The sequence below is a fragment of the Lathamus discolor genome, chromosome 2 (assembly GCF_037157495.1).
Source record: "Lathamus discolor isolate bLatDis1 chromosome 2, bLatDis1.hap1, whole genome shotgun sequence".
In the NCBI taxonomy this organism is placed as follows: domain Eukaryota; kingdom Metazoa; phylum Chordata; class Aves; order Psittaciformes; family Psittacidae; genus Lathamus; species Lathamus discolor.
Genome location: NC_088885.1, coordinates 36,456,043 through 36,470,178, shown reverse-complemented (window position 1 = coordinate 36,470,178; position 14,136 = coordinate 36,456,043). Strand labels below are relative to the sequence as shown.

At 42.3% G+C, this 14,136-nt stretch overlaps 1 protein-coding gene across 8 annotated transcripts; it reads left to right on the top strand.

The window, feature by feature from the left end:
* Positions 1 to 2,402: 2,402 nt before the first annotated feature.
* On the top strand, positions 2,403 to 13,422 carry STEAP1 (STEAP family member 1). 8 transcript variants are annotated; one of them, XM_065666419.1, is made up of 6 exons: positions 3,218 to 3,302; positions 3,853 to 3,923; positions 7,253 to 7,357; positions 8,836 to 9,348; positions 10,807 to 10,971; positions 12,807 to 13,422. In XM_065666419.1, the coding sequence occupies exons 2-6, from the start codon at positions 3,903 to 3,905 to the stop codon at positions 13,062 to 13,064; spliced, it is 1,062 nt and encodes a 353-aa protein (XP_065522491.1). In that variant the 5' UTR covers positions 3,218 to 3,302; positions 3,853 to 3,902; the 3' UTR covers positions 13,065 to 13,422. The 8 variants fall into 8 exon arrangements, with proteins under 8 accessions (XP_065522496.1, XP_065522499.1, XP_065522491.1 ...); XM_065666422.1 differs by having other exon boundaries at positions 3,281 to 3,302; positions 3,853 to 3,918; XM_065666421.1 differs by lacking the exons at positions 3,218 to 3,302; positions 3,853 to 3,923 and adding exons at positions 3,953 to 4,078; positions 4,170 to 4,264.
* Positions 13,423 to 14,136: the final 714 nt, after the last annotated feature.

Sequence of the window (14,136 nt, the reverse complement as noted above, 5' to 3'; positions counted from 1 at the left end):
TAAATTTAGAAAATTTTGATGATTCTGCAATCCCTCTGAATTTTCACACAGTTAAGAACTGTTTTCTAATATCCACTGTGAATCTTCAAGCTGCAATTTGTGATATCTGGCTGTTCTTACAGTAGTAGTCCCTGGCACTACGGCTTTTGTACCTTCTCTTCAAATGTTTGAGGGTTGCTACTACATCACCCATGAGTCTGCTCTTCCCCAGACTAAGCAAGCCCAGCTCTTCAATGTCTCTCCTCAGGGAGCATGTCCTGTAAGCTCTTCACCATCCTGGTAACCCACTGCTGAACCCCCCCACCAGGACCATCCTGGAAACCTAGCCACTGTTTCACTGTTTCAACTCAGCAGAAGCAAGCCCATTTGCACTTGTCTAAATTACAGAGAACGGTTTCCACCCTTCCACACCACTTCCCCTTATGCAGCATCATTTCTGAGTCACCCAGGGACATGCCAGAGTCATCTTGCTGACCATAATAGTTACACTTAGCTTACTCAACAAGTTCAGAGGGGGATTAAGTCTTAGTATGACAATACGTAGGCCCGTGTGTTACTGGAAGATTGCATCACTTTCCCAACCACTTGGTAAGTTGTCCTCCTCAGAACTCCTAGTCTAAAAAGCAGTTGCAGAAGCAGGCAAATCACTCTGACCACAGACTTCTCCCTGTATAAACTGTGGTGAAAATGTTCTCAAGGTATACAAACTGTCAGGCAATTTTGTCAATGACGCAATAATATTTTTTCCTCCAGAAAGTGCAATCTACCATTCCCTCACATCCTTTGTTAATATCACACATGGACTCTATGGAGATGGGCTAAGACAGAGTCATCAGAGTGTTTTTAATCTCTGGAAAATACTCTGTCACACTTCAGCAGCCACAGAAGTGTTACTCTTTCTCACCCAACTCCTTCAACAGTTAAAAAATACCAACACTCTAAATGTTTGGAGCTAGCCAAACCTGCACAGCTTTAAATTTTTGCCAGCAAGATCATGCCTATTCTCCATGTGCCAAGAGAAATTATTTCATTTTGAATAAACTCCTGATTCCTGCGGTGCTTCCTACTTTAAGTCTCACACTTCTTGCACAGCACTTGGCATAAATACCAGTTCAAAGCTGTCAGCATGCAGCAGTACGATGGAGATTAACAGTCTGCAGGAGAACTGCCATGCACTTAGCCTTCCAGTACCACTTTAATACAGGTAGTACTCTGAATGAACTGGTAGTACTCTGAATGACCTGGAAGTCATGCCTTAGGGGAGCCATGAAAGGAAAGTTTTTCCCTAGCTTTTGAAACTTCTTCCATTTTGTCAGCACCCACAGCAAATGAGCTTTCCATTTTATTCACAGACAGGCACCTAATAGCCCTCAGGATGCAGAGACTAGAGAGGGGATTGCTTGTCCAGAGATTCCTAGGAGCATCTGTGCAGAGTAGCTTACTAGGTACTTATTTAATAGCCAGGTTCACTTTGGCTGGCTTTTCACTTCATCTTCTCAGAATGTTTATGCAGGAGCTTAGCTCTTGTGTGCTTTATGAAAAGACTAAGGATATCTTAAGGGTGTTCTAGCCTTAAGATAGGATATCCAGATGCTGAAATCTCTCAGCATCCTGGGATACCTCTTGGGCTAGAAATGTAATCCCCATAACAGTAACTTACACCAGGACTTCTGAGGATACCTTTACCGTGGGGTTTCACTTCGAATGAGACAATTCTTTTAGCCATTTGGATTACAAATTCCCATTTAGCCAGTGTGTAGGGTGACACACTACCGTGCACCCTGCTGCAGGAGGCCTCCTCCCCGGTGCTCCCACCGCCAGGCGTCACCCTGCTGATGCTCTCTGCTGGGAACTGGGTTAAAAAACAAACCGAAGGTGCAAGAAAGGAGCAGAGAAGAAAATCAACTTTCACAAAGTGAGAGCATACAGAAGTCAGCATTCCTTGCAAAAATAAAGTAACTAATGGAAAGCACGTGGGAAATAGCCTTAATGCAAAGCACAGGCAAATATGTTAATGAAGGTAACTAAAAAATAAATTGAAGTTAAGGGTTTGTTTTAATACGAGAGAATTATTGTGACTTTTATTCCTTTTAAGTCAATCTCCTCTGCCAGACGTAGCATTCTGCTGAAGTCTACGTCCACTTAACATCTACTGAGGAGGAAAAAATATATTCCCAAGATACAAAGAGATGGAACTTGGCGTCATTTCTGTGAAGACACCCCGAGGAAAACACAATGAGCCATGCGTGAGGAAATAAAAACATTTCAGACGGACTGGCCGTGTTTTCTGCAGTGTCAGTAAGCCACCAAACGTCAAAATAGCCACTAAACCAGAGCTTCCACAAGATATATAATGATAGTTCATTCTAATGGGTGACTGAACTTTAAGGAGACAGCGGCCTTTTCAGAATCGCCAGCACAGAAAAACGGCACCAGATCACGGTATTGCGGGAGTGGGGGGGGGTCGGGGGGGGGTGGGTGAGCAGAGAATAACAAAGTGCCGACTGCTCGTATTACAAGCAGGATTTAATACAGCATTGTGTCAGGCTGGGACAGTGGCAAGTTTGGAAGAACGGGCAGGGAAGAGGAAACGAACCGGAAGGCGAGGAGAAGGTTTCCTAGGCAGGGACCCAAAGGGCCGCTTTTAGCGGGAGCCTGCGCGGCGAGGGCAGCTCCGGTGCCCCGAGGTGCTGCAGCACCCGCCGGGAATCTATGAATGCGGCCCGGCAGCGGGAACGGGGCTGCTGGCGGGAGGGAAGCTCAGGGAGCAGGGGGCGCCCGGGGAGGCAGAGCATCTCGGCGCCTCTTCCTTCACCTCCTCCTCCTCCTTCCCCACCTCCTGCGGGGCGGAGAGGGCGCAGGTGAATGCGCCCTTTGTTCAGGCGAGGCCCCAGCAGACCTACAGCCGGGCTCTTCTTGGGGCAGCCGCCCGGGCACCTCGGGGTCTCCCCTCCGGCACCGACGCTCCGCGCCGGGACACAGGACGGGACCTGGCTCGCACCCCGCCGCCGAGGAGGGGAGCAGGATGAGCGCGGAAGGCGGGGCCGGGAGGGGAGGTGCAGGCTGCGGCCAGGCCCCCCGCTCCGCTCCCCTCCTCGGAGTCCGGCAGGCGCTCCGCCGCTGACCTGAGCCCGCCTTCCCCGACAGAGCCGCGCCGCGCCGCGCCGCGGCCAGGCAGCGGAGCCCACACCGCCGCCGCCAGGGGCTGCCCCCCTGCCGAGCCGAGCCGAAGCCCGACGCCGCCACCGGCCCTCGCGGGGGGGACTTGGGCCTCCGGCAGGGAGAAGAGGCTGCGGGACGAGGTGCGTGAGCCCCGGGGCAAAGGGAAACGGGGGAGCGGCCGCTGGCGGAGCCTCTGGGGACGCGTCCAAGTGCGCCCGCGTGGCCGGGTTCCGGAGCGGGGCCACGCCCGACCCGCGGGTGTCGGGACAGGACGGGTCCCTCCGGCGGGCTCGGGCTCGGGCTCGGGCTCTTCTGCGGAGCTGCACTCAGCGCCGGGCGTCGGGCTGGCAGCCCACCCGGCTCTGCCCCGGCGGCTGTGACCGAGGAGGACCGGTGAGCGACGCGCTCCTGCTCCCACCCTCCCGGCCTTTCATTAGGTTTTCCACAGAGCTCAGCAGAATTCCTGAAGAGTAAGTTAAAGGAAAGTTATTTTCTCCTGCGCCGAGTGCTTACACCGTCCTGCGCGGCGCGGCGGGCACTGCAGGAGCGAGGCAGCTATCCCTAACGCTCCCACCTTGTCATGTTCAAATAGTGCCAAAGGAGAGAGATGTGGGCACTGTCCCGTGCCTCTGCCAACACCTCATCCACATTATCATAGCCTATTTGTTTTGCCCATTTGTCTTTTTTCAGGGAGCCAGTCCTGAAGCTCTTCACTAGGGAAAACCTCACATTGACTTCGGATGAGATTTTCTCGGGGTAATGTCTGCACAGTACGGGTACTTGTTGGTTCAGCCTTATAAAGAGCCTGTTTTCTTGGTACAAAATGCAGTAGCGTACTCATAGTGTTGGGAAATAGGCTTTCTGCAGCTGGATATCCTCCGTCCCCATCCTCAGCTGCCTCGCAGAGCAGAAAGGGGTATGCACTGTGAATGGACATTACTGCAACCGTTGTCTTTCATAACAGTTATGACTTGGGTCTATAAATGATGAGTTTTTGTCTCCCACAGGACTCCTAAATTTCTTTCTTCAGAAGTATTCAAAAAAGATTCATGCTGTAGATGACTCCTTTCTGACAGTTCATAGGACAATGAATAGTGGAATTGTGAGTTGTATTTAGGAGTTTCCAAGGCTATTACTGTGCTTTGTTCCTGGGCCTACTCAAGAAATAGTTTTGTGTTAAAACTGGTATCAGAAGCCAAGGGGACTGTTATCATTTGGCACCTATGTTTCCTTGCATGCAGTCGCATGGCTGTAACACGTATTTCCATGGATGAGCACATGCGTTCATTTACACACACTTTCTTCTTTTTTTTTCATGTTGTCTTCTGCTGCATAAACCATTAATGCTATATTTAACATGGTATTAAACATTGTTTCCCAAAATAACCAATAAATCAGCATTTAGGATCAGCAGCTGGCATTCCAGCTCATGCATATTTTGTTTCTCATCATGGTACATCTTCATCAGTACAAACCTTTGCCTGAAAACCATTACTGGGCTCTTCATTTCTAAATTTTCTAAATTAGGAATGATAGCGCATGAGAATCAAGTGAGTCAAGCTCTTCCACACAGAGCTTCCCAATCTAAATATGCTTTTGGACCCCCAAGACAGTGTAGTGGTCAGAAAAGGAAAGTTATTGAAGTGACTGGTATCACCGTGTAAGCTCACATAGACTGGGGATATTAACAGTTGAAAGCTCAGTGGAGATCAATGCAGAAAAAAAAAAAAAAAAGCAACAGCAGAAAAGATCCAAGCCACAAACTGCTTTAACAATTTAAAGAAGTCAGTCTCATTATCTTAAAGAATAAAAAGTCAGTCTGTAACTTTATGTCCTTTCATTAAAAAACATTAAACTGCAAAAATCAGAGGGTAGGCACCAAAAAGAGTAAAGAGTCTGACTGCCCTTCATAGAATGAGTTCTTTTAAAAGTAGATCTGGAGCTCACCGTATTTGTTGCTGGCTTTTTCCAGGTAGGTACATTATATTGAGTTCTGTTGGCATTGCCATTGTAACAGGTAGAAATACAGTATATTGAAACATACAGAAGTTGAAATTCTTAACTAATCATGGGACTGCATGAGCTGAAGTTTTATGAAGATATCTGATACCCTGAAACTTGTGATAAAATCACTGAGACTAGCCATAGGAATAGCAGGGAAAAATAGAAATGTGCCTTCCTCAGCCTATGCTTTCTGTGTGCAAGATACACAAAACATCCATTAGCTGGTGTAGGGAAGGGTTAACAGCCTGACCTTCAGACAGAAGCTCTTGTTGACCCTACTCTGCAGCACTTGGCTGAAAGGTTATGCCCAAAGGAAGAACTTGCTAGCAGGAGGGAAAAATCCAAAGTGAAATACTTAGGAAAAGAATACTTTGGCTTCAGGAGTCTGGTGGCCTGGAAGAAAGCAAACCCTCATAGCAGACAGTACGAGGCTGTAGGACTTACCCACTGAAGAACCAGACACAGTAAGAAAAGGTTAACTGTCAAAGTCTGATTTGTCCATACAATTTCCCAAAAGGTTTATGAATATAAAAGAACGAGTTGTTAGCAAAACAGTTTCATATCTAGTAATTCAGCTGTTCAGTACGAAGGTACATGGAAGACCTACTTCGTCACTGTTTTAAAGGTAGCCACAGAAAATCAGGCTGTAGTATGGCACCCAGAACTTCCAGTGGTGTGGTGCTAGCACCTCTCCTCCTGCAGTGTGCAGCAGTGGGATGCACACATGGGACCCTGGCGCAGGGTCCTTGCAGTTCTTGTTGCTACTTTACAGCCTTCAAGATACTGTCTTTCCTGATATCCCAGGATGGATTTTCAGAAACATCCACCAGTTTATCTATTCTCTCTCATTTTTATTTTTTTTTTTTCCTCGGCTTCTGATTTCTTGTAATCCTCAATAGCTTAGAACCATTTCTGCTGGTACTTGTGGGTGATGAGTACTGCCAGTATACTTTGAAACAGCACGAGCGAAGCTCTAGCTGGAATTTCCTAACAGTCTCAAAGGAAGAATATACCTCTAAAGCCACTGAGTGACTGTCAGGTAGACCAATCCTAAAACCTAAAAAATATTAGGAACAACACATTTGCGTGGGCTTCTTGGATCAGCAAGTCTCATGAACTTTCCAAAAATCCATCTTCATAACATTTTCATAGAATCATAGAATAGTTAGGGTTGGAAAGGACCTCAAGATCATCTAGTTCCAACCCCCCTGCCATGGACAGGGACACCTCTCACTAAACCATCCCACACAAGGCTTCATCCAACCTGGCCTTGAACACCGCCAGTGATGGAGCACTCACAACCTCCCTGGGCAACCGATTCCAGTGTCTCACCACCCTAACAGGAAAGAATTTCCTTCTTATATCCAATTTAAACTTCCCCTGTTTAAGTTTTAACCCATTACCCCTTGTCCTGTCACTACAGTCCCTGACAAAGAGTCCCTCCCCAGCATCCCTATAGGCCCCCTTCAGGTACTGGAAGGCTGCTATTAGGTCTCCACGCAGCCTTCTCTTCTCCAGGCTGAAAAGCCCCAACTTCCTCAGCCTGTCTTCATACAGGAGGTGCTCCAGACCCCTGATCATCCTCGTGGCCCTCCTCCGGACTTGTTCCAACAGTTCCATGTCCTTTTTATGTTGAGGACACCAGAACTGCACACAATACTCCAGGTGAGGTCTCACAAGAGCAGAGTAGAGGGGCAGGATCACCTCCTTCGACCTGTTGGTCACGCTCCTTTTGATGCAGCCCAGGATACCCGTAAGCTGTTTCACACTTATTTGCTATCATTTAAAAGCTTTCAGCCTGAGTTAATGCCTTCATTCCACTGGTGACATAGGCATTTAGCTTAAATGTTATTTTTCATCGAGGATTTTCTTCTGTTGATTCATACCCTCTCAGTCTCTGCTTTACTGAAAAAACAAGCAAGCTTTTCTGTTACCTTTTCAGAAGACAGACTTTCCCTAGATTATCATACCTTCTCCAGTATATGGGTGGAGGAGAAGGAAGAAAACATTTGGAGGGAAAATAGGCCCCAAAGTTCAAGTTCAGGGCTTTTCAAAACCTGTTTTACATTCTATGTTTGCTTTGCAGGGAATTTCTGTAATGGAGAAGAAGGAAAGTGATAAACATGCCATTGATCAGAATGCAAGTCAGAACATCATGCCGAGAAGAAATATGGGAAACTTTGGCAACTTGGTAATGTTTCTGTAAAAAAAGTAAATAAATAAATAAAAAAATAAGTAAAAAGAAATAAAAACCTGGGTAAAAGTTTAAAAAGCTGCAAAAACAGACCAAGTTCTGTAAAAAAGCAGCTTAAGTGTCACCCAGAATATTGCAGTCTTTCATGTGATTTTGTCCATTGAGGTTACCTCCTCTCCAGTTGGGATTTTTACAAGATAGCGGTGCACATTTTTTATCTTTCTCTTAAAACAAAACACCTGTGTTTCTCCAAAGATGAACATAACATTTACACCTACCTAGTCTTACCTTATTGACAAGTAGTAACTTGTTTGAATTGATCCCTTGATTAGCTTCAGTATGATATCTGATTCTTGAGCATCAAGACAGATAATGTTGCTGAGATAGGAAGATCTCTTGTGTCTTAGCAGGATGCTAATTTACAACTTCCAAGCTACTATATGTCTTTGTCAAAACAGACAGTGCCATTTCACTTCTGGAGGTCTGGACATCTGCTACATTAGCCATTCTAAAGCTGAGCCATTGCATCATTAGTTCAGTTTTACTTTATATTTCACAAGAATATTAAAGGAGTTACCTGTTTATTACCTAATGTTATCAGTTCTCCACCCCTGGTCAACTCTCTGATGCATCAAGTGCAATGTTGTACTGTTGATACACGTGTTTTCATTTTATACGTACAGCGGTCATATACCTCTTCCATGAATCTTTAATTTTCCATGAATCTTTTATCACCATGTAATACAGTTTATAATATTACTCCAAAATTTTATACTAGCTTAGCCCCTTCTGAAGTCTGTGATAATTCTGCCAAGATCTGTGAGACTAGAATCAAGGCATGCCTATTTGGCAGCAGAAAAAACAGCTTTTTAAACTGAAATGACTCAGTTTCACAAGGTTTCATTAAAGTTAAGAAGTCTGTGAAAGAGAGGAAGAAGACCACAGTACATGATCTGGGGTTGACCAATGTGCAGCTTGCCTAATATGTTGGATCACAAATATTTCTATTTACATCTGTATTCCCCAATTAAATGTCATGAAAATAGCAATGACTGAATGAAATATTTTAATGGCTTGACTCTGGATGCTGTTATTTTGCATATTATTTGGCCTACATCATTAAGTCTGTAGCTGAAATTTGACATTTGAAATCTGTAGCTCATATCATAAGAAGCTGTAATGATGTAATCCATCTTCCCTTGCGGTGTAGTTAACTTCCTGAAAATTAAAATCTATTTTGAAACGACCGCAGATAATGAATGAAGAATGAGAAATCTATGTTAAAAGTGCCTGGCCTAACTACTGACTATGTTTAAAATGCTATGTTTTCAAACCACTTTGTTTATAATACTGTTCATGTTTTGTATATGGTTTCAGTGCAGTACAGCATAAAAGCCACAATGGCAAATACTGCCATTAGTGAAGTTTCAACCTTCTCTTGAAATCACTTGGTATTTCCTTTCTGTCCTTTTCAGAATGTGGATATGCAAGTCACCAATCCATCAGAAGCAGCTGCACTTTTTAATTTACATCGAGCACACTATTTTAGTGAGTTTGAACACTCTTCAGAACAACACTGCAAGCAGGATCTGTTCCCCAAGTGGCACTTACCAATGAAGATAGCATCCGTGCTCTCATTATTAACATTTATTTACACTTCTATGAGAGATGTCATATATCCTTTTATAACCAAAAAGGAAAACGTTTTCTATAAAATTCCGATCCTTGTCATAAACAAAGTTTTACCAGTGGTTTCAATTACCCTTTTAGCACTAGTATATTTACCAGGAATATTAGCTGCTGGTTTCCAGTTGTACTTTGGCACCAAGTACAGGAGGTTTCCTCAGTGGCTGGATAGATGGATGTTATCAAGAAAGCAATTTGGACTTCTCAGTTTCTTCTTCGCTACAATGCACGCTTGCTATAGCCTATGCTATCCAATGAGAAGATCATACAGATACAAGCTGCTGAACTGGGCATTCCAGCAGGTATGATGGGTATGCAAACAGAATTATTCAAAAAAAAAAATATATTCAGAATATCCTTGGTTTGATTATTCAAGCAAATCTTGATGGGGGGAAAGATGTTTTCATTGCCTTCCTTTGATTTTGAAGCAGATCCCTACAGATCACTGTTAAGGGATGGAGCAGGACCTAGTTGTTAAAGCATGTAATAGAGAGTCAAGAGTCAACACAGCTGTGCCAATGTACATTAAATAAGTAATTTTCTTCATTTGGGATTTTTTATCTCTGCAAAATGCACGTAATTGTACCTGCCTCATAGGAACATGTAAATCTTTGGCATACTATTAGTGTGGATTAACCTTCTCTGCCCAGGTGGAATCTATCTACAAAAACTAAGCACGCACCATTTTTAGACATCTTCTTTATAACATGATTTAGCCAGCAATGAAGGAGGGCTGTAATTTGCCACAAGCTAAATTTGTGAACACTGATGGCTTCACAATTGGGATGACACAAACTAACTTGTTAAAGGATATAATTTCAATCATGCTTCTGAGTCATGGACAATAATTGGCTTGCAAAGCTCTCCAAGATCCTCTGTGACTAGAGAGTTCCTAATACTTGCATATTACATTGAGTGCAAGGACTATTCAAATATGAGGTATAGACTGCAAATGTACATTTTATTACCCCTGAAGCCTCATCTACAGTTTTATTTAAAGGCACAGTATGATGTTACGAATTCTGTAAACAGCTGAACAGTTGAACCTGTTGAAAACTGAAATCAGCCTTACTGGTAATCTGATTTGAATGGGTTACCAGACATTTCATTGAGATTCTAGTCTTCAAGATGCAGAAATCATCATATTTGGGGCATATTACACCATGGTGAGCACTAGCAGCACCAAAGGGCTGTTGCAAGTAGTCATAAGTAAGAGAAGCTTTGACATCAGTTTGTTAAAATCACAACTTTTTCATCCATACCAGCTGTTGTATTCAGTGAAGTACCAAGTTGTTAAGTTGTTTTTAAACAAATAGAGCTAAACAACTATCTTGGCAGGATACTATCATTAAGAATGCCTGCTGAATTAGCTCCCTAAAACACTGCTATTAATATATTTCCTGTTGTTATAAGCTCTCAGATATGGTATTTAGCCATAGACGGATTTTTTTTTTGCCAAAGAGTAAGACTTCTCCTGCTGTGAAGGCAGGCTAACAGGCCTCAGAACCAGTCTCTCCTAGGCCAAGACACTGATGAAGTCTAAATTCTTCTAATTTAAAGTCCAACTTGGCTTTGCATATAACTGCAGAGGAGACTTTGTCATCAGAAGTAAATAGCAGTTACATTCAGAAACATTCAAGCAAACAAATGTACTGTGTTTCTTGGCTTATTTCCTGAATATTATGGTGAAAATAGGTGTATTTCATACAAACGGCAGAGTATGCCAGTCTTTCATGTTAAATATGGTGTTTGTTTGGCAGGTAAAACAAAAAAAAGAAAATGCCTGGATTGAACATGATGTTTGGAGAATGGAGATTTATGTGTCTCTAGGAATTCTGGGACTTGCTTTGCTGGCCTTGTTGGCAATAACATCAATTCCATCTGTTAGTCACTCTTTGACCTGGAGAGAATTCCACTACATTCAGGTATGCATAAACGTCATTATTGCATGTCATTAGTCCTCACCTGTAGGACTGCATGTTATCAGCTAAGATCATTAGGAGTTAGAAATATCAAACACAGAGAAGTTAGCGAAACCAACCTAAGAGCTCGTTTTGTACTCTGACAGTTGCTTTGCAAGAAATGTTTATTTCATTTGTTACTTTGTCAGGAGAAAAGACTGTCAGGTTCAGGATATAAAATCGCAAGAAAGACAACTCCAAACCACTTCTTTGCTCCTCTGACTTTGTGATGAGCAGCAGTTGTCCCTTCAGGACATATTCTTAGGTCAAAGATCTCTGGTGCTGAAGGCATTTAAGTCACCTTCTGGGAGTCTTATGTTTCAGGAATGCCCTGTGTCCTGCTGAATTGAACCAGCAAATGCTGTGAGAAATGCTTGTTGCTCTCTTGGAGCTACTTTGGCAATTCTTTACTGTCTGAGTAGTACCAGGTGACTGGAAAGTCTAGAGAAAGACTTCTGCCCAGTTGTATATGCAAAGATTTTCCATTAGCTTCATAACCTCCACCAAAAGGTATATCCTGAAAAGGAGACATCTTAAAACAGATACATAATCAAATGCAGCCAGTCCTTAGTTTGCTACAGATGTGCTTGTTTTGTTCACCTAAGTATCTCATTTGCTCTTAGTTATCCTGTATCATACACAGTAATAATAAGGGGTGGTTCTGCTGGCATCAGTATCATAGAATCATAGAATAGTTAGGGTTGGAAAGGACCTCAAGATCATCTAGTTCCAACCCCCCTGCCGTGGGCAAGGACATTTCACACTAAACCATCCCACCCAAGGCTTCATCATCACACTAAAGTTAAGCAAGCGCTGAATTAGGTCCCTGAACACCGAAATCTTAAAATTCAAGTACCTGACATTTGCAAATTTGATCTGAATTTGAAAAGTAGCTCTGAAATACGCATCTTCCAGCAATTATTGGTCTGATATTCTGCCCACTCTGTGGAGTACAAGTTTTCAGCTCTACAGAGAATATATATGGACAGGTCTAGGAGAGAGCCTCTGAATGCATGACTGCTTTCAGAACTAAATTAATATGGTGAAGAAACCCAGAAGAGTAATACTACTATATTAGCTTTTTTTATAAACGAATAAACTTATACTAGAAAATCAGATTCTGTAGATTTAGCAGTTGGAAAGGCAGTGTTTGTCTTCACTGATGGGTAATTCCATTTTTCCAACAATATCAAGATTCTAATGCAGCAAGAATCTCAATATTACTACTAACTCTAGCATAAAAAATCCTTACTCCTGTATTTCGTAGACATCCTAAGGCAAATTTTTCACTATAATGGAATGAAAGACTTCAGTTTCCTGTAGTTGTGCAATGGCTTTTGTCACAGTACTAGATTTACTAGAGCTTCTGATATTAATTGACCTCAAAGTTTTTCTTCGCAAATAATCGATTAAACCATTTATAAATCTGCTTTTGAACTCACAATAATTTACCAAAGAAATAAAGTAATTTGGGATACAGTTGACATCTACAAATTGAGATATTGAGAATTGACCCTTTTTCAGGAATAGCCTGTAATCTATAATCTCTTCTGTGTATTAGCAAAGTATAATAGCAGTGCATGAAAAATGTGCCTCATCTGTTTTCTCTTGCAGTGGCATAGAGGGGTACAGTTGGACTCTTGAATTAGAGTTCTTAAATTTTAGTTTAAAGCCAATAGTCTCTTTTCTTTGACTTAGGTGTGTTGGTTGAGGCCCCTCCTGATTTCCATGTTTGCTTAACAAAGTACTTTTTTTACCAAACTGGAAAAAACAGCTTACTATTTTCTCTCTCTTTTCAGAGCAAGATGGGATATTTAGCTCTGCTGCTATGCACTGTTCACGCACTGGTGTTTGCTTGGAATAAGTGGGTTGATGTTAATCAATTTATTTGGTATACACCACCTTCATTTATGGTAGCAGTTTTACTTCCTATTGTAGTTCTGCTTTGCAAATGCATACTACTCCTCCCATGTTTTAGGAAAAAGATAAAAAAGATCAGATGCGGTTGGGAAGATAACACACGAACCAATCAAAACAGTGTAACTTCCAGGCTGTAGCTTAAATATGGACAATTCCTTTCTATGCATGAAAATCTGCTCAAGGCCATGAAATGTTCACCCGCAAGCTCTGTTTTCACATTTTCCATAGACGTTTCTTTCTCACTTTTCATTTCAACTTCAGGAGTACGGAATACTTGATGCAGTTCGAACTTTTTCTAAGACAAAAAGTGGAAACATTCATTTTACACTCTATTCATTGTTATGGTATCTGATCATTTATTTCTTCTGACTCACTCCTTGTAAAATCCAAGGTCTTCATTGTCTCAATCCTAATTCTTTCAAAGGCAAAAGCAATCATAAAGCATTGTTACAGATGACCACGGAAAGTCAATAAATAATTACACCACAAAACCCAGGAATGCTTCCCCCAGCCGTGTTTGTTTGCTCCTTCGTTAAATCTTCAAATTACAATGGGACAACAACTAGAGTATTTATCATCCCATTCCCCCTTATTGCCTGCATCCTGTGTTTCATTCTGCAGAATGGGGACCTTGGCACATGAACCAGACAGAAGCTGTGGTTTCGCAACAGGCTTTGAATTTAGGCAATTGGGCAAGCAGAATTGCAGGGAACTTTACAAGGTAAATCTCTCCTGAGACTTGGGCACAGTCTAAAAAAAGATGGAGATCTGAGTCTAAAAACTAGGTGTGTCTGTTTACTTAAAACGATAAAACATTTCCCATTTTTTATTCCATGAACACGTCCTTTTGTTTCTGATGCTGGAAATTTTCCATGCTTTTGACCTAAGCCTCCAGTGCTTGACACGTGCTAAGCTTTATTTGCACAAATTATTCCAGTGGGATAACTCACATCAGGTAAATATGTTTTACTGTTTACTCTAGGGACAGCACAATTGTGTGACTGGAAGAAAAACATTAAAAATAGACATTTGAATTTTGACATTGATGTGGTGAGATTTTCATGTAAAGTGGCTTCTGAATGCATTTGCTTTTACAAGAATTTTCACATAAACTATTTAAACCTCACTTTCCTTACGTTGCATAGGGGTGGCTGAAAGTTTTAAATTAATAATTCATTTCTTAGTATCTATTTTTAAATATGTTATGCA

Bases quoted from the DNA above. Each gene is read 5' to 3' on its own strand.
- STEAP1 (XM_065666419.1), top strand. From the start codon at position 3,903: ATGAGATTTTCTCGGGGTAAT. The intron at 3,924-7,252 runs GTCTGCACAGTA...TTTGCTTTGCAG, and splicing joins TGAGATTTTCTCGGGGTAAT to GGAATTTCTGTAATGGAGAA. The intron at 10,972-12,806 runs GTATGCATAAAC...CTCTCTTTTCAG, and splicing joins GAGAATTCCACTACATTCAG to AGCAAGATGGGATATTTAGC.